Here is a 21,324-nt window from a genome sequence, read left to right as displayed (position 1 = left end):
TCACACACACTGGTTCTGCATGACAACACGCATATAGCACACCACAGGGGCATGTGCTTCTACGTGACTGTATTGCTTTGTGTAATCTTCCATCATTAACCTGTTGATTAGTTTAGCCACAAAACGCAAAATAACGTGAACTACTGATGTCTCTTCTTTGTCTGTTAATCTGGATGTAGAGGAGGGTGTCCTTGTAAGAAGGTATCTATGCTTTGCATTAAAGTGATCTGTCTTAATACACCCTGCACTGAAGTGAACAGTGCACCGTAATTTAATAATGTTTCTTTTCGTCTCTCTGCAGACACACTTGGAGTGCAGAGACAGAGTGGATGTGTCGAGCATTCAGTGCAAGCACAAATGAGCCTGTGTAACTGCAGGAAAAAAAATGATAAGCTTTGAGGAACACAACAGTACTGAGAATACAAATGACTGTTTACACCAAACCCGACCTGGACACAAACTTCTGGACGACCGAGTGTCTTCACTTTTTATCTCTCCCATCTTTATCCATTCCTTTTCAAAGTACAGTTTTAGGGATACTCTGAGAAATAAGGGGCATATTTGGAAACAGTATATGATGAAGGTTTTCAAAATCACCAGGCTTTAGACATAGAAAACGTATCCACGCTTGCGTGAATATATTCTCAAAAACAGAAAGAGACCTAGTTTAAGAACCCGACAGTCAGGATCGAGGGATAATAAATCCAAGTCTTAAATACGATTGAACTTAACAGATTTCAAAAGACAGAGACAACATTAATAGCAGCAGCATGATGCTCCACCAATTAACAAGCTGTCTTGGTCAAATACAACAGATACACGTCTTTTTTTTTTGCACCTCCCAGTTCACCGTCTATCTCCTGTAAAAGCACATCTTTCTCCTGCCTCCGTGAAAATACACCACAAACACATTAGAGAGTAACATAATGAGTGCACTCAGGTCTGTTTCATTTCAAACATGAGTTGAGACCCACAACCATACAAAACCATATGCTACACAGTTACAGTCAATACAATGTGGACCAGGTTGGGCCCCGGGTTGAAGTCTCGGTTAATGGGAACAATTCGGCCTCTAGAAGGTGGTTCCTCCCTGACCTTCACTTTGAAAAATGCTTTTAGTATTAACCTCACATCCCACAAGCAGCGAAACCCAATGTGTTGTGGAAAGGTTTCACTGTGGATTTTACTCTGAATTCTGCAACAGTTCACACTTGGACTAAAATAAATTCAAATCCACACGAAAAGATTAGATTAGACCAGAGTGGAGCGGTAAACTGTCATTTTTCAGGGGAGTTTTTGAGTCTCATCAAGATGTAGATTCTGCTTTGGCATACAAATAGCAGAATATTTGAATACGAGTCGGAGTCAGTTACCAGAATTCTTATTTAAAAAAGTGACAGTCAATGAACTTCAGCCAAATCCTGAAGGAGCCTGGTAAGATTGGTAACATTTGTGGGCAGCAGCTGCTTGCTTCTGTATGTCATATCCAGACTTCAAATACCCCCTATCAAACAAATCAATGAGAAATTCAATTTTCAAATCAACAGCGGTGTAAATTGAAAGACAGAGTAAGGCAAAACACTGAGTAAAAACTTTAAATAAATAAAAAATCCACATGATGAAACTATAATTCTTCAAAATAGTATGTTATATAATTATATTATATATTCTTTTTTACTTTCTTCCATTAACTCCATTTTATTAATGTGTTGTCTTGGGTTTAATCTTATTTGGTCTTGTGCATTTTATTTCTTTTTTAATTGTATTTTCAAATTACATTTTACCATGTTTTTAAGGGCCTTTATCTTTGTTTTTAAGTGAGGCACTGCATGTAACTTCCCTGCTGTAGAGCACTTTGAGCTTCATTCCTTGTATTAAAGGTGCATGCAATACAAATAAAGTTTAATATCATTATTATTACCAACTTATTCCATATCAAGAGATGCACAACTCTATGTGCCTTCCACACAAGGACAGGTCTATTCTGATTTTAGTGTGAAGTATTTCAGCTGTTTACAGGACTTTCTGGCAGTAACACAATCATTACAATTTTAGATCAAACAATCTGAATTAGTAAGTAGCAGTAATAGAATACAGAATTTGTTTGTTAGCTGTGGACTCCACCAAGACGAGCTTTACCCTAGTTTACATTCCCAGGATCAATCTGAGGACAGTCAGTCCTAATAAATTATTAGTGTCCTACAAAGAACTGACCTGGTTCAACACAAGTGTTCGACTATAGTATTTATGCTGTTGCAAACATACTGTAAATCTCTCAAAGCTCCCCACTAAGTCATCCATAAAGCGTGTTCCTTCCTCTTTTAATAAATTTATTCTGTGTCTGATATAAAAACTGTGTCCTCTGGGGAGTGTATGTATAACAGGTGTGTGTGTGTGTGTGTGTGTGTGTGTGTGTGTGTGTGTGTGTGTGTGTGTGTGTGTGTGTGTGTGTGTGTGTGTGTGTGTGTGTGTGTGTGTGTGTGTGTGTATGTGTGTTACCTTGCTGAAGGCCAGACAGTCTTTGTCTTGGTCTTTGTCTTTGACCTCAAAGTCATACAGCGCTTTGCCCTGGGGTGGAGTTTGACTCAGGGGACGCAGCAGCTGGATGTAACTAGCAGGCAAGAAGCCGTGGCAGCCGTTGAGCTCACCATGGTACCAGTTGTCATCCACCTTGCGTCGCAGAATAATGATATCACCCTTGGAAAACTGGAGGTCGCCTGGTTCTTTGCCCTCGTAGGAGTAGAGGGCCTTACCGCAAGGCAGCGCTGGGATATTCTGTAAAATACACAGACAAATATTCACTATTGTACAAACTTACAGAGCATGTATCAAAAGAAAACAAAAAGGCTTCAGCTCCTTGTCATAGTAGAGATAACGTGTTTTGTCAGCTGGTAACCGGATGTCACAGATTTAGATCCAAATTTTGGTCGGGTTAGTGTTAAGATAGTGAAGACAAACTGGCATCACTGGGGAGTAAAGCTTTCTGTGGCTGGAGTGCTTGGTTTTGTTTTCATTTTGTCATGTCAAATACAAGATGTTTGTAAGTCTTCAGGTTCCCAAAAAAGCCTTCAAATGAAATGAAATGAAAAACCTTCTAATAGCCACACTAAAACAATAAGCTGCATGAATAGGGGTCAAAACACCACAACATTAGGTTAGGAACCACGAAATTAGAGCACTTACATGCTGCTGTTCTGGAGACATTTGTAATACGGCAGCCCCACATAGTTAATTAGCATAAAAGGTTAGGTGGCAGGTTTACTTTTGACATAAAAATCTTGCATAGAGCAGCATGGAGTGCATTTTGAGACCTCGACAGAGGATTAAAAGCATTGCTGTGGAACATTAGTGCCACTGTGCTGAAATGATGTGAGATAAGTACACCGCCCAGATCTTGGGGTTGAAAGTTTACAGTGAATATATTCTTCTTATTAGGATGCTAGAAACTGTGCCTGTATGCCATGTCTGGAACAAATTAGTCTGTAATGAGACAAAGAATACATTTAATGGTTTATTATGAATAAAATTTTAACATTTGTGATACCCTTACATTGAATACACAAAAACTACTGCACTGATCAGTAAATTAATAAAAAAAATAAAAATAAAACAGCATAAAGTCTGGGGCAAACAGGTTTTGAAGCAACTCAAAACAGTGGTAAATCCAATATGTTGCAAACTGTTGGCCCTGGAGACAAATTTGTATTGCATGGATAGTTGGATATGTGCTCCAAGGTTCATTTTATTCCCCCCAGCAGTATGTGAGATATGACTGGTTATTAAAATGTTTGCCAGGTAATTGCTGCTCCCACCTTGGGCCAAACATAGTAATTTTGAAAATGCCAAAGCGATGTGAAGCATGACTCCCTGGAGTTTCATCAAAATCAGATCTCTGGTGTCTCACTTATCACATGTCCAGGACAGACACACTCTGCCCCATTTAACCAACCCAAAGAGATATGTGATGCCATGCTTGAGTCAAAAATGATCAGAAAGTTGCACTGAACTCAACTTGTGTTTAAGTTTGATGAAAAAAACAGAGCTGTATTAATACATTTTCAGCTGACCATTCGCCAAACCTCTCCCTGAACAGTGATTGTCCAATCGAAGATTATCCATCATGTAACTCGACACAGCAGCCATGTCAAGCTTTGTGATGTATCCAGATAACTAGTTTACTGTAGCTACAGACGTTTCTGCTTGTTACTTTCAAGACCAAAGACTTTGAATTAGTTTGTTGGGTTAGAGGCTAGAATAAAAAATAAAAAACATCCCATAAGGAAAGTGGAAGGTTTTTGAAAGCTTGGAGAAGTAGGTAATGGTGTAACTTGACATGGCAGCGTTTGTGGTGAAAGGAAGAAAGTTACTTGCATTGAGGTGAAAGAGCCAGACTTGGTTGACCTTGGTTGAAATCTAGTTTGCTTGTTGTGTTAAATGTAAAAAACGTCAGAAGATCTTTTATTTGTCCTTATTGTACTTATAATAGTAACTAGATCTAAATTGTAATACAAGAACAATGCTGTTCCTTCATTTTATTTTTTACTTATTTTTATTTAGTTGTTTACTACCCATCGCACGGATCAGCAACGGGTACACATTATGATGGTTTTCTGGTGACAGGCAGTTTTCACCAAACTTTTAGCACAATATAAAGTCTGTAGCCACGAAGAGGAAATTCATGACATTTTATCTTAACATGGCTTTAAAGCGAGGCTGCTTGAAAAGTCATTTGTCAACCAGCTGAGCAAGCTTGGTGAGCTGTGAAAAATATACGAGCAACAGATGTCATTTTAGACAGCATAACTAAAAAGATAAGCCTGCTTCGTTTTACCAATGATTGAAATCACCCATTTTTGGAAAAAAATAAACCTTTTACTTTTGTCATTGTAACCTATGGTATGGTGAAAGGCAAAGCTTGGCAAGCAGAGCAACAGTAACTAAGGGGATGGGGAGACTATTAAGACATAAAATAAGATCACATTGGATTGAGTTCTTCATATTAGTTTTAGATGTCAGACTGACATTTTATTTTCTAACAAACAAACCAAATTGAAAAGGCTGTTTACACTGCAGATGAGATAAAAGCTACATTTCTCTCGTACAAGTGACACAGATATTCATCACAGCACACCCATATTTATATTCTCCATCACACACACACACACACACACACACACACACACACACACACACACACACACACACACACACACACACACACACACACACACACACACACACACACACACACACACACAAACACACACGAATACTGCAGTGTTCAGCGCACATTTAATATGTTGAACATGTTCTGGAGGGCAACTGCTGCTGAAAGGGAGTTTATCTAATAGAAAATCCAGGTAAACAAACAGCAGCGTGTAACAAAAGAGAGAACGCATGAAAGAAAAACAACTTCTTTTCTTTAAAGAGACGACACACACACACACTTACAGACACACATATACTTTTTTTTTTTTATACGCTCACGTATAACTGATTCTCCCCTGACGCTACACCGATGAGAACAGCCTGAGGCTCCACTGCCTGACTTGACTGCGATCAGTGGTGACGCAATGAGAGGAAACTCAAACAGACACACACAAACAACCAAAGAAATACAGTTCTAATGCTACTTTTACTTTTACTACTGCTTCTATGTGCTGTATATACTACACTTACAATGGTATATCTGCATTGGAGACCTGACGGTGCCCCACATGGTTAAAAGAATGAAAGAAGTTTGTGTCACCTGGATGTCGACGACACTGAATATCCATCTCATTACTAAACGATGGATACTCATTTCCTACTGCAGCCTCCACTCTTTTGGTTTCAGATGTTAACGTCAGGTACTGATGTTGGGTGGTAAAGCTAAGCTAAGGTGTACACTGGATTGAGGTCGGGGCTCTTTACAAGCCAGTCAAGTTCATCCAAACTAAACTGGGAAAGACATTTCTACAGCGATTCCTTCCTCTTGTGCATGACGGGATCCGTTTCATGTAGAAACAGGAAAGAGCCGTCCCTGAGCTGCTGCCACAAAGTGCTGAGAGCGCTGCGAGCAGAAGCAGCAGCCGCTCTGGTGCTCCGTCTGTGTCGACACAGGAGGCATTCAGAAACAGGAGGTCGCCCATGTTTTGGAATAGTTCAGTCCCATACACAACCACATACACACGTTACAAGTGCAAAAACCAGGAAAATAGGCAGACTGTGAAGACAACTGGATCGATTAAGAGCAGAGAGCATCTATTTTGTAAGTTTCAAGTAAGACGGCCGAAAGATAAATGCAGCGGAGATGCTTTCTGTATGAGACTCAGATTTCCCTCAATTAAAAGTAAGGGGGCAAAACATTTTTTACACTTTGTCACCACTTTACTGAGATGTAACTTTAAATGAATTGCCTGAAAGAACATTACCTCAGATAAAAATGTATCTGGGTGGCATTACATCTCCTGCAAAACAGTTTGCTAGCGCAAATTAGCTGCATATATTGTAAATATAATTTCTAGGAGAAAGCTGTGCAGGGAAGTGGAAGAGCAATAGCACTGACTCCTGTTTAGCACTCCTGAGGTTCCTCCTCTGGAGTAACTGGGAGTGAAAGCAAAAGACCACCAAAAGAAGAAGAGTTCCAGTTGAACTGGTGGATGGTGATGATGATGATGACGGCGGTGGTGTTGGAGGAGATGTGATAGGAAAAGAACAGTTGCATCAGGTCTCTTTCTCCTTTTCTCTCTGCAAGTCTCACATCTGATGTTCCTTGTGGCTTCTCACCTGTGCTCCTGCTCTCGCTATTTCCTGCCGTCCCTCTGTGCCTCTTGCCTTCCTCCCTCCTCCTGTTATTTTCACCTTTCTCTCTTCTCCATCCTCCCTCCCTCTGTTTCCTCCTTCACATTTATTCACTCTGTGTTTCTCTTCCACTGGGCTCACAGACTGGGGTGCCAGAGGCGAGGCTGCTGGAGGGCCTCATCTGGGAGCCGCTGTGTTTGCTGCTTGTTTCCGGGTGGAGGGCGGTCGCTGTGCTCTCTGTGCTGGGGGAGGGGAGGGGAGGGGGGTCTAAAACTAGGCTGCTGTGTTTCTCTTCACTGAGCTTCGGGCAGAAGGGTCAGGCTGCATGTAGGAGTTCTACATTTTACAACTGGAAAGACCCCACCTCGATCTAAACAACAGGTCAATCCTGTTCGATGTTGTTGTTCAAACGATGGTGGAGAACTGTGTTTTTCTCTGTTCTTGTCTACTTGTCTTGTCTTCGACTGAGAATCAGGAGATGCCTTCAGCCTTCAAGTAGCTAATAGAAAACCGCATCCACACCTTAGTGGATTATTTGGTCTTTAAACATTAAATAAAATATTAAACCTTGAATTTCCAGGGGAAAAATACAAGACTGCAACTCAGTACTTTTTCCTTTTTTATGTTAACTTTTCTTTCACCTTCAAGCTTTTCTTGCCTGCCTCTTTCCTTCCACCCGCTGTGCTTCTGGTGACCGTAACCGTATTAGTGCTTTCTTAATGTCTCTGCACGACTGTTAAAGCTGTTTAACACATGCACTTATCTGCATAAATATTCCGGCAAGTTTATTTGTTGGCATCATGTGTGAAAGAGTCACTGGAAAATCCCCTCAAGTATTTTGTCAGGATCTGGTAAGCTTGCTGTAATTCTTCCATTACAGTTTACGTGCAGACATAAAGCACTAAGACAGATACTTTGTGCAATTATCTGTATTAGTATGTCATATACACGGTAGATTATCCAATTGTGTATACAGTATAATTGTATAAATGTAGTTTGCATCTTGTCCCACCTTCATATGACAATCATAATAAATGTAACATTTAATTCACCTGTTTTTTATGCTTTTTATAAACAAATAAATAAAGTAAATTATGAATAAAAATATGAATAAAAATACTCTTGAAAACATCTTTTGTAGTAGAGCAGAGGATACAAAACTCTTCTAGCCAATCCGCTTCAGAGAGTTGCATTCTACGTATACAACACAATCAAAGTTTGGAGCATTAATTTACATTTTTACAGCAGAGCAATCCAGGAAAACAGCTTCACCTACAAGATTAACAGCAGGCGAGTATGTTGGGGATTAAATGAAAGCTAAAATTTATCTATGATGGTTTGTTATTATTAACTGTGGTGGCTTGTGTGTTATCTCTCAGCTGGTGTCATAAAAAAGCAATGTCCTTCCATCATAAATTAATGATAAAAAACAGAGGAGACAAAGTTTTAAATCCATCACTAAAGCAGGCTGTAAGATAAGAGAAGAAGTTCATTTTTTGTTGGTTTCATTACTTTCAAACTCAACACTGTTTTCCTGCGGTGCTGCCACCGTCATGGGGAGGGAAACTAATCTTTCCAGAGCAGCTATTTCATGTGTGAAAAGAGTTGAAGTGTGTGAATGGCAAAAGCCAAGCTAACATGAGTGTTGGCGCTCACAAGCGCAAGAAGAGTTTTTTTGTGTCCTGTCAGCAACACAATATTATCATTTGTCCGAACACAGACACACACACACACACACACACACACACACACACACACACACACACACACACACACACACACACACACACACACACACACACACACACACACACACACACACACACACACACACACACACACACACACACACACACACACACACACACCTCCTTCTGTCCATTAAAGAAATCCACAAACAGTAATTACTGCACCACAGGGGTAAGAGCGCCTTCTGAATGGGTGTGTGTGTGTGTTGCCTTTGGGGACATACAATAAATGCACAAGTCCTTCCATCAACCGCTGCTGAGACTCCCATCTGTCAAGTCTCTCATTGTGTGTGTCCTCTGAAGCCATAAGGTACAGGGAGGTGACTTGTCCAACATGGGACAGACTGCTACATTCGACCAGGCCCCAGTGGGACACACACACACACACACACACACACACACACACACACACACACACACACACACACACACACACACACACACACACACACACACACACACACACACACACACACACACACACACACACACACACACACACACACTAAACATGTATGGCTGATGGATCGATGAGTTGTTCGGTGTGCCTCTTTTGAAAGGCTGGGGCTGTGAAATTTTACATTACACGGATAATAAAAACCTGTTCTTGCACTGATACAAATAGCAATACCGTTTTTGGACAGCTTACTCCGAAAGAATTCTGTTTGAGAAATATTATTTTTCATGTAACACACAGAGGTCATTATAAGGATGTATTGTATCTGATAAAATGGAGTAGAAAATTGGCAATGTTATGATTTGAAACGGAATCTGATTAAATAGTCACTATCATCCTGATACTACATTGATCCATTCTTAACATATTGCATGCAACATAGACACATATGGATAGACAATAATACATATTGTGCATATATATTAAATCTGCAATGATTATTTGGGTAAAAACAAGTCTTTGGTGGTTTCATAGTGACACAGATGTAATTTCCTTGTTCAGCACCCACACTGTTTAAATAGGAAATTAAAATATGCACCTATTTATGTACCCATGGGTGTGTTGGTCTTAAAATGAGGTGTGGTTAGGTGCAATGATATTTTGGGAAAACAGAGCGTGGTTGTTCAATTGGCAAAGTATTTTCCTGTTATTTTAAAGGCGCATTATTAATACATTAACATTCACTTTATACAGGTGGGGGCACCAGGTCCGTACACAGCGGCTGTGCACAAACATGCACGGGATTAAAAATAAAATGTGAAAAATTATTATTATGTACATCAATCTGTGCCTTCTGGAAGGAAGACATACCCTAGATATAGAGTACAGTAATAATACACACCTCATGCATACATATACACACAAAGCTCATGTAAGCTGACTTGTTTTTTTGGGCTTTTTCTGGACATAATAAGAATGCATAATTTTCAGGCACACACAAATCCACTTATAGCAATATTACAGTCTGTATGAGACACACTTACTTCTACTGACTTGATCAAATAAATAATTACCAGTAACCCTCACCTCTGTACATGCGCATCAATAGGAAGTGGATTCATCTGCTTGAACATATGCTTTCTTTGTCAATTCAGTGACACTGCGTACTTTATGTGTTCATCTTATATAACAAACCAGACTGACAGAAGAAACAGGAAAGCTGTTATATAACCGCATTCATAGTACTTTTCAAAACTTAAACAGGTTCTGAGGTAGTCAGAGTGACATATTAATGCTGACAGCTATCATGAATAGTGGTATAAAAGTGAAACAATGGAAAACAAAAAGAAAAGGCTGGAGACACATGAGAGTTGAAAGGTTCATCTTTAACAGAAATGAATAATTATTGATGTTACAGTAAGTGTGGACCCTTTTCTCCTCTAAAAAGAGAAAATGCAACTAGAGGAGTGGATACAAATTTTAAATATGATGCAAAAAGTTTACTTTGCCTCTGCAACACCTTCCCCAAAGAATCACTGTTTTTGTATTATTGGTTAAGTCAGGTAAATTCCACTTTAAGAAATAGCATAAGTGAAATGAATGGATGATCCCAAATTGACCTACTAGATGATTTACAATTTAAAATATTTATCTTTTTTCTGAGTCATCTCATTTGATGTAATTTTGCTGTCTAACAAAACTGCATTTACATATTAAATGTGATTTGAGGTTTGTGAATAAATTAATATGAATACACGTAAATGGTCTGCACTTATATAGAGCTTAATCACCTTAGCATACTCAAAGCACTTTACACTGTTTTCCATTCACCCATTCACACATACAAACACACGCTAATGGAGCTGAGCTACCATGCAAGGGGCTCGCCATCAGGAATACAGTCACACCACACCACAGCACAAAAACATTTCCCCTCGGGGATTAATAAAGTAACTACCTAACCTAACCTAACCTAACCTAACCTGACCTGACCTGACCTAACCTAACCTAACCTGACCTGACCTAACCTAACCTAACCTAACCTAACCTAACCAATAGTACGCCATCGGGAGCAACTTGGAGCTCAGTGTCTTGGCCAAAGACACTTTGATATGTGGACAGGAGGAGCCGGGGTTCGAACTGCCAACCCTTCGATTAGCCCCCCATAAGTGACTATAGCAGTACAGTAAAGTTAATACAATAGCATTAGGACATGCAGTAAAGTTAACATGGAAACACCCTCCTTAGCGGAAACAATTGCTGATGTCGCACTGCAGTTTTGAAAGAGTTGAATAATGTCACCCAAGAGAGCTGCAATCTTTATACAGCTACTGCGGCTACAACACATCCTGTGGGACCCCTATTATAAAGACAACAGCTTTGATGCATGGATTTTGTTGACCACAAACTATTTGGAAACAGTGAGTCAAGCCCACACTTCACAAACTCAGGCTCGTCTACCAAAAGAAGGACAAGTTGGGTGCTTGAAAAAGAAAGAGGGTGAATTTTAAATCTCTACGAGGTTAGTGCTACTTAGTTAGTTGACATGTGAACACACAAAGATGAAAAACATGACTTTAACTTACTCATCAAAATCACTCAGACATTTGAAATGTGCAATTCGCTACAATCGGCAGCTGTTAACAATCCCTCGCAAAAAACAGATTCCTATGATCAAGGATTTTTTATTTGAATAAATGCTTGTCTCATGAACCTGACAGGCTGAGAGCCTCACTGGAAACGGTTTCCATTCCGAGAGCAGTTCACTTAGGGGCTTTTCTAGACCGCCACTGAAACACTAAACACTTCCACTAAACGCTGCAGTGTGTGATCCAGGGGTTGCATTCATAAAAACATGCAGGAAGAAATCATTTGCTCAAACAGATTTACAAAACCATCTGCGCGCTAACCTGTAAAACAATAAATCATAATAACACAGTGCTTGTAAACACTGATATGCATACAAATATATTTATGTGTGTAAATCTATTCATTTATTTGCAAGGGAGGACGGAGAACACTGTGAGTCAAAAGAAAAAAACGTCATGGAGTGTGAAATAGAGGAGGCTGTTGTTGAGGTCGGGCTATATTGGAGGAAATTGAGCCTTTATTGTTTGGTGGTCAACACAAAGGTGTGACCAATAGGAGCATTTTTGGAGTGGCAGCACATCACAGCAGCAAGACTCTTGAATAACAGATCCAAAACATTAAGTTCTATTAAATTTGTCTACTTAATCTGAGTATTTTTCTTGTCTAGTCAGTATTTTATTTACAATTGTTTTCCTAATTAAAAAGAGAAAGAGAGAGAGAGAGAGAGAGAGAGAGAGAGAGAGAGAGAGAGAGAGAGAGAGAGAGAGAGAGAGAGAGAGAGACAGCTGAGCTACTCTGAAAACCCGGCTAAGGAGGTTTTAATTTGAAGAACGGCACCGTGAAACACAACTTTTTGCACTGATATTTCCTCTGGAGAGGGTCAGCAGTTACTGGAGCTCTCTGCTCTTAACAAGTGTCGGACTTCTATTACTGGATGCTGCCTCGTTGTTGCTGTTGTTCCTCAGAGGACAGGAGACACAGACCTGATGATAGATGAAGCTGAAGTGAACATCATCTTGTACACTTCACAGGTTATTTTCTACACAAATTATGTTACCAACATTATTTAGGCCTGTTATTACAAAAGGATCTAAGTTCCCCAAAATGTATTATAAAATACACTATATATAACATTTGTTAGAATTTCACTTCATTGTCAACAGAAATTATTGTGCTTTATATGCATAACTCCAATCCGAATCATCATTGCAGGTTTCCAGTTTCCAGTAATTGTGTGCTTGGAATACTTTGAAGACTGAAAATTGTGTGATAAAATAAGGCTCCAATGGGACGAAGAGCCTGTGTGGGTAAATGGACAATTAGCAAGATCGAGCGCTTACTTTTTATGCAAGCAAATCACACCATATCTGAAACATGGTCTACGAAACACTTTACCACAACATCAGTTTATCATAAGTTGTCTTAGGAACTGTGTGGAAACCAGTCCCAGTTCTCTCAGAGCCCACTATGCCTTTTCCTGCTTTCGTCCATCCATCCATTATCTATACCCACTTTATCCTGAGCAGGGTCATGGGCGGGGGGGGGGGGGCTGGAGCCTATCCCAGCTCACTTTGGGCGAAGGCAGGGTTCACCCTGGACAGCTCGCCAGTCCATCACAGGGCCAACACATAGAGACAGACAGAAACAAAGACGTAAGGGCAATTTGTAGAATCACCAATTAACCTCAGGTGCATGTTTTTGGACGGTGGGAGGAAGCCAGAATACCCAGAGAGAACCCACGCAGGCACAGGGAGAACATGGAAACTCCACACAAAGGCCAAGACCAGATTCGAACCCCGAACCTTTTCACCGTGAGGCAACAACTCTAACCAATGCACCACTGTGCTGCCCCATTCCTGCTTTCAGAACAAAATAAAACATTTAAAAGCGAATTATTCCTATTTACTGGACAGAGTTGCTGCTTGAGTTGCTGCATTTGCTACGTGACTGTGGCACAGGGTTCCTTGACAAGAAATCGATTTAATCTTTGACAAATCGACATATAATTGTCACCAGTATTAACATCAGCTCCTACACCACCGGACAAATATGCTACTCACTGCCTGTCCTTAAGGTTTGCCTCTGGTTAGCACTGAAGATGATGCAGCTTAGGAGATAAGAAGTCTTGGGCCTATAGCAGCCTTGAGCCTTAGATGATGATAACAAGAGCAATACTACATTTTAGTGCTGCTCTTTGTCATCATCATCTTTGGCTGAGATCTTACAGCTGCTGGGCTTACTTCCTTCCCTGTGGATATTTTTGAGGCTCAAATCTCATATTGAAAATGTTCCCGAAAGTTAGTAAGCTAACTTAATAGATTCTGGTTTTATGACTTAAAGTGGAAGATGCAGAGCACAGACAAGTGCACCTTTGTTCAGCATACTGAAGGTGTGCTAGCACACTTTTTCCATTGTGTTTGTCACGGTGCACTGTTGTACATGTAGAAGGATTACTGAGACTTCATTGGTGTACATAATGGGGGAGTGTGTTAGCTGCACCTATGAAAAGCATGGACAACTGTACCGACTTTTATCAACAGATCTTTCTCTGATACGATGCTCTGACTGATTTGGATGTTAGTGGAGGTTTTTTTATTTTTTATATGAAAACCAATATCCCAGGACATTCAAAGTTACAACTGTGAACCCACCGCAGCTCAATATGCTGCCAAGGTTGCTGAATCTGGTTGTGTTCTCATAGAGTTTGTGTTTTGGTTCTAAGAGTATTGAGTTTCCTGATTGTCTTTCATGTTCTTGTTCTTATCAACCCACAGCATGAGACAGGCGCGCATAGCGAGGCACAATTTCAAGAGATTGTACAGTGACTCAAACCATAGTGGCAGTAAAATATACGACATGCGTATGAGCACAGCGGCACCTGTGTTACACAGGTTTTTTTGTGACCACTAGTACATTTTGCCATAGCCTTGTGCAGAGAGCATCAATAGAGACCCATGAAATGCTTCAGAAAGCCTCCAGCAATGAAGCAATGAAGCAACGAAGCAATGAAGCAATGAAGCGATGAAGCGATGAAGCGATGAAGCAATGATCGTCACCTTAAGAGGGCACGTCAGGTCAGGAGCACAGCCGGGTGGGTTTTCTTTGACAGTCGTGGCAATGTGCACCAGATTTAGAGTGTAAACACCAAGTTATACATTTTGAGGCATCAGAGGGAAAACGTTCAATGCAAGCAATTTGAACTAAGGGGCGATGACACTCTGGTTTTCCAACATGACATGCCCAGAAACAGCATGTTACAAATGTGTGCAAGTTTCTTGTCTGGAACAACACATTCAACGCTCTCCACCACCCCTTCTCGCCATATTTGGCTTCCAGCTAAAAAAAAATTGTTTCCCCAAGAAATTTACATAAAATTGAATGTGCACTCTCTGCCTAAGTTTTAGGTCCATGGTGAAATTGCAAAATGCACACATACCAGTGGTAACAAAAAACGTCTTCTTCGCCCTGCTCCATATGCATTTTTGTGCTCTGTTCCATTTGTGAGCAACAGAGAGAGCTTCAGAACATTTTGATTGCACCTTATTAGTAGGCTTACTGCCCCTTGTCAATTTGCTCATCCAGTTATCAAACATATGTAGGAAAATACTGAAGATAACATGTATGGAGTGCCTCATTCATATGTCATATGGTCAGCAGCACATTTCGTGGGGGATGTAAAGCTGTTAAACATGGGTGGTGTCGACTGTACAACTGTGAGGGGAAAGCGTTAGAAAAATGTCCTCTTTTGAGGAACTGTTAAATTAATTGTATTAGAATTTTATAATGCAGAAAAAAACAAAAAAAGAGAAATATGTATTTAAATTCCAGCACACCGCATGGGTATTACAGTGTGTGTCAAATTCTGTCTGTGGAGAAGGAAGACTCAATTTTTGAGGTGTCACTTCAGTGGAAACATTTGCCTATTGGATACGTGGAGAAGCTTCAGGTTAAGTGAGCTTTGAAGGAAATAGGAAATTAAGACGACTAAATGGTCCTGTGTGGAGTACTGGAACACATTCAGTATCCTGGATTCACTCATCTGTCTACTCTATTGCTCAGCGACACTACCATTCCCACACTGAACCAGCGGGTGTGTGTGTGTGTGTGTGTGTGTGTGTGTGTGTGTGTGTGTGTGTGTGTGTGTTTGTGTTTGTGAAGGATGGTAGATGGGACAGGATGTTCCACTCCACTCATATCCCCATCCATTTCTCCAGCACCAAACCATTCCGTGTCCCCTGTAGTGCATTTATTCACCTCTCTACAGACACTCTCTCTCTCTCTCTCTCTCTCTCTCTCTTTAACTGTGATTACTCTGCTCACTCTTCTCTTACTCACCCGTCCTTGGAGGGGCACTGGGCCATTACAACTTTTTCCCTCAGCAGTCTGTGTGAATGGATGTGTGTGTATATGTGTGTGTGGTAATGGCATAGTAAATCTGCAGAGGTCTTTTTCCACTCTCCTGTGAGAGCGGCATTCTATCATGTGGCGCTGTTTTATAGGAAGAGACACTCAGGCACAAATCAAACACGAGCCCCACATTCAGGCAGAGGGATTACCTGTATGTTAATATTATATAGAAAAGAACAGAACCTTGCATGTTTAAAAAAAAAAAAAAAAAAAAGATCGACATCTTCGCTGCCAGAAAATTCCAGAGTTGTTGCTGAATACACAAGTAAATGATACTCCGTATTTATGTTGAAATGCTAAATGTAAAACATTACGCCAACTTGCAACCACACTCGTGCAAACATCAGCTCGTCCAAACACACACACTCATAAAGGCTGTCTGGCAGTAATCCAGCGCACTATTGATTCACTTCCCATCTATAATTCATGATACAACACACACCTCAGGTTAAGTGGAGACACACACAAACTGGCAGTTTCTGAGAAGTAGGGAGACGAGAAACACAACACCACTCGCTGTGTATAAACTTACACGCACACACACACACACACACACACACACACACACACACACACACACACACACACACACACACACACACACACACACACACACACACACACACACACACACACACACACACACACACACACACACCAGTCTAGCCAGCAGCGACCAGGAGTTCATTCAGCTCAACCTTGTCTTCACCTCCCCATCACTCCCTCATTCCTCATCCTCCACATCACTCCCTCATTCCTCATCCTCCACATCCCCTCTCTTTCTTCACTCTCACAGCACATCACTCAGCTCAGGTGCCACACCTCTCTTCCCTCCTTTCACTCATCCTCCACTTCTTCTTCTCTTCCCCTTCTTAACCTAAAGGAAAGGTTTTTTGTGTTCAAGAGGAAAACCGTTTCATCTTTTGTGAGAGTGCTCAGTAAACCTAGATATCTCGCCAGAACCAGTGCTTGGCTGATTTAAGCCCTTCCCCTCAACCTAAACCGTATCTCCATCCTATAGTTTTCTGATTTACATTTAGTGAATGTGTTTTTCGTCCCCAAAACAAAGGTGTGTGCACTTTATGTCACCACAACATGAATAATACCGTGGCACACACACAGGTATGTATACTTTTTCTCTATCAGTAGCATTATAGTAAAAGCCGCTCCCCAGAGCGTGTTTTCTGTATTGAAGTCAGCGGATCACTGAAGCAGAATGAACAAGGGACTCAGCAATCAGCACAACACCATGTGCGTGTTGCTGCTGCGGCTGATGAGCTGTAAAGTTAGAGCTCAGGTTAGCGTGGTGGTCTTTCAGTAAGACACGAGGTCAGTATGATGGTGGGGATGTATGTATTCTACAATGTATTAAAAGGTGTGATAAATAAGCACATGGCATTATAAAATATTGGAATCCCATGCCATATATTCATAAAACCATTCAACAGATAAAGAAATTCTTCCTATGAAGTGATTTACTTACATACAAGTAACTTAAGAACAACTCTCAACTGATCACACATATGATATAAGGAAAAGCTATTCAAAAACTTGGTAATAATTAAGATGCGAAATTAGGAACAACATAACATATTTATAGTCTATAAACATATAATAGAGATGAAAATAAATTAGTCGAAATTAAACAAAATTGTTGTGCTGCTGAACATTCTGCTGCTGGTGGAGGAGGTATGTCAAAGAAGTCTAATAGAGCTAATAAGCAGAGCTTAATATTCTTAGACAGTGATTGCAAATAATTAATCTTGTTTATTTATTTTTTTGCAGCCCTGATAAATGCAAAAAATTGCGATTTTACATTCTATTAAATGTTCAAAGGCAAATAATGAACTAAAAGTACTCTCTTCTTAATTCTACTGCTGCTAATGTATTATTGTACCACAGTAAACAAAGGAGTGTTCAGCTCTATTTCTGTGCTACAGTCATTTAGCATCTATACTTAACCAAATCCTATGGAGCTCTCTCAAATTTGAGAATTTTTTTTAGTCAAATCTATTTTTATGTATTTATGTTATTAAGCTTATAAGTAGGAAATACATGAGAACACCACTGTGTGCATCTGATCTGATGTAGGGCACAGATTGGCACATGTACATATTACATAATAGAGGGTGTTATTAAATCATGGAAACTCGTGTATGCTCCTACAAAGAACTGTGAAGTAACACAGAATGAGTTTTCCACCCTCCCAGCACAGAGACAACCTATCGAAATGAATGATAATTTTTCATGCACACGCACACACAGTTATCTTTCATCTGTCCTCAGACTTTTGTACAATGTCATATAAACTTTCATCTTCACATTGAATATTCTTTGTGAATATCATCCCTGAAGTACTTTCATGACTTAATGTCAGACTCCTGCGCTGAGGATATTTGACTGAGTGAACGAGTGCGAAAGAAGCAATGACAGAAAAAGAAGAACGGGGCTAGAAGACGGGAAGGAGTAGCGACAGCAAGCTTTAGTGCAGAAAGCTCAGAGATTGCATGCATATTCATAAGACTCATTTCCATCTGCGCTGAGAGAAAAAGACGCCATTTAAAAAAAAAAAAAAAAAAAACACATACACATACACACACAGCAGAGCTTGTTAAATATGCAAGCTGTTCAGCGCCAGTGGAGTTATGAGGAAGATGGATGTCTTACCTGATCAAGTATCCAAAGAGTTGAAGTAGGAGATATCAAGGAAGGTGGCGGGGGATACAGAACAGAAGAGGAGAGGAGAATTAATATCATTATTTAATGACAAAATGAATCCAAACATTAGACCACAAATTGAGTGCAGCTTGTACTGAACAAACTGTAACCACTGAACTGACAGAGCAGCATTTACACACTGCAGTGACTAAACTAAGGGCTTTACCTGCACAAATTGTGATAACTCCCTCTAATCTGAATATTTAAACTCTACTTGTGATATTGATCATTTGCTAAGCTACACATTAGTCTGATATCCAGTTGAATTTGGAATATTTTAAGACATGAAGCTCCGTTGAAGATATTACATCATTGAGCAAATACTCAAATTGACCGAATTAGGCAACCATCTATGTAAAGCATGACATGCCAACTGGTTATCATGTTGCTAACATCTATATAAATACATTATCTTATGCACAGTTACAGTACATGCAGGAAAAACATTATGTTTTGATGAAGATAGATTAATTTTATATGAAGCAGGCAGCTGTTTGAATTTAGGAATTTGTTACTTTGAAGAATATTTTTTGGTGTGAAATACAGACTGAGGATGATGACAGAATGATGATATCAACAACATCATAAAGTTACAAGGAAGTTCAGTATAAGTCCAAGAAAAGGCATCATTGTGCCCAACATAATGTGAAAAGTGGAAAAATAAGTCAAGCCAGGCACAAAGCAAACTAAATAATCCAAACTAGACAGGGGGAAAGTATTGCATTATTCTGACATTTTACTGTATGTATATTAACATGATGTTCCATGATATATTACATCTGCAAGTCAGACAGTTGTTCTGTGGGTCCACCACTTTGGTAAAGAGTGAAACGTCTTGACTTTTAGATTTAGTATTTAATCTACCATTTATATGCAATCTAAAAATGTCAGTTACTAATAACAAGATTACTAAAAAACAGACCTGTTTGCTTTAAATTTATTTCACATTTTTAATGTGAATATTTGTTTCCACAGTAGACCAAATATATTTTCAGTGTTCCCTGTCCCTTCCTTTAAGCAGCAATGCTTTGGTTAAAATGTCAAAATCCTGCAGTGCGCTTTTCCTGTAGATTTAATGCCAGGTCACAAAAATAGAGCCCGACAGAATTTTGAAATAACACACAAGCATCCAGAAGAAAATGCAGTAGCTCAGTAGAAAGTAAAGTTATTTCATTTATTCAAAATGGCATTCTCTCCAGCAAAAAGACACTGAGTCTCACGGTTTACAGTGAACATTGTCCTTCTGTGAGAGGCCGAGCTCAGAATATAAAATACTGAATTGTAAATAATACACGACACAGATAAAAGATGAGTGAAAGACGGGCAGACAGACCTATATCTCAATATATTCATTTCATTTTTCAATCTCCCACCACCTCTTGTCTCGGGCGTGTCAACTTGTCATCTCCACTTTGACATTTGACCGTTTGACACAACAGAGTTCAACCGGCGGGGTCACAGGTGTAGCAGGATGATGTGGTTAACAACCTTGTTTGTCTCCTTTCTCATTAGCACGCAGGGCTCCTGCTGTGCTTTCATAATTAAGCTGCCCTCCTCTTGGCAAAGCTGGAGAACTGGCTCAGTCACTCAGAGGGAGAAAGTTTAAATGCATGTGTGTTGCGATGAGTTTTTGAAGGCCGTTATCATATTTGCAGCCCGAAATTCAGCCCCTGTGCTGGCATGATAGAGCAAAATTAGCGAAGAGGAAAGACGGAGATGCAGGGGGTAGGTGAGGTTGCCAGGGGTGACAGGTTGTCATGGATATGCCCTTTGTATTGGTCCCCTCCACTCTCTAGACTCCGTTACTGTGGCGACAGGGGGCCTTGAGTGACAGATGGTTGCTGAGGCGTGTCGGCGGTTGTTAAGAGCACTAAATGTGTCAATCACAGTCACTGATATAAAGAGCTTAAAGGATATAGTCCTGACCAGAAGAAACTCAGACCACAGTCAGTTAAAGAGTAGAATACTGACTTAAATGCATATATTCTCATGGTTTTCAGTAGCCGGTCACATGACCAAACATTATTGATTAGAAAGGATTTGTGTCGCTTGAGAGAGATAAAATAACCACTTGTGTTATGTGTGATCTTTGTCACACAATACATGTTGGGATATGACCCTGCAACTCTGAGGATGATGAGTCGGTCACTAATTGGGTGGATGGATGTGCATAAATAATGAATAATTTCGCAACTGAGCACTAGTTACACCCATTTAACTCTTCCTGTCAGGGGGCACATCCTCCATTGTCATTATTATGCAAAAACATTAGACTAGAAAGCTATTTTTAAGCTTTCTTTGTCATATTTTGATGCTTGTTCACTTAAACATTCAGCTCATTTACAAGATGCGTTCATTCAATAAGATATGAACACAGTTAGGCAGCTGCTTTTTATCATCTATCGAGCCTCGATGTAAAGTAGGAGACATTTTTCAAACTTATTGTAAAACCCTGTTTACTAAAAGATTTGTTCACATACAAGCAATTAGCATTCGCATATGCATGGTTACCATGGATTTAGCACAATTTCTAATTGTTTAACAGGTAATAGGGTTCACAGTGTTCTACTGATAATATAGCAAATCAAAATGTTTAACTGTATTCCAACTTCCTCCTTTGTGTAAATCTACAAATTAGCAATTTAACTACAACTTGTTCAGGACTAATTATAGAAACATGTA

At 39.9% G+C, this 21,324-nt stretch overlaps 1 protein-coding gene across 2 annotated transcripts in view; it reads right to left on the bottom strand.

Annotated features, from left to right (window-relative positions):
• LOC138620888 (E3 ubiquitin-protein ligase SH3RF3-like) overlaps nt 1–21,324 on the bottom strand; it is a 99,487-nt gene that overhangs the window by 36,014 nt on the left and 42,149 nt on the right. For both annotated transcript variants that reach the window (XM_069698505.1, XM_069698504.1), the window contains exon 2: nt 2,500–2,775. In XM_069698505.1, coding sequence (XP_069554606.1) covers nt 2,500–2,775 — 276 coding nt within the window. The remainder of the gene's footprint in view (nt 1–2,499; nt 2,776–21,324) is intronic.

The sequence above is a fragment of the Brachyistius frenatus genome, unplaced genomic scaffold (assembly GCF_029030835.1).
Source record: "Brachyistius frenatus isolate BFR_SWC_R1_liver_20210118 unplaced genomic scaffold, ASM2903083v1 Contig_27, whole genome shotgun sequence".
Lineage (NCBI taxonomy): Eukaryota > Metazoa > Chordata > Actinopteri > Embiotocidae > Brachyistius > Brachyistius frenatus.
This window is presented reverse-complemented; position numbering and strand designations above follow the sequence as displayed.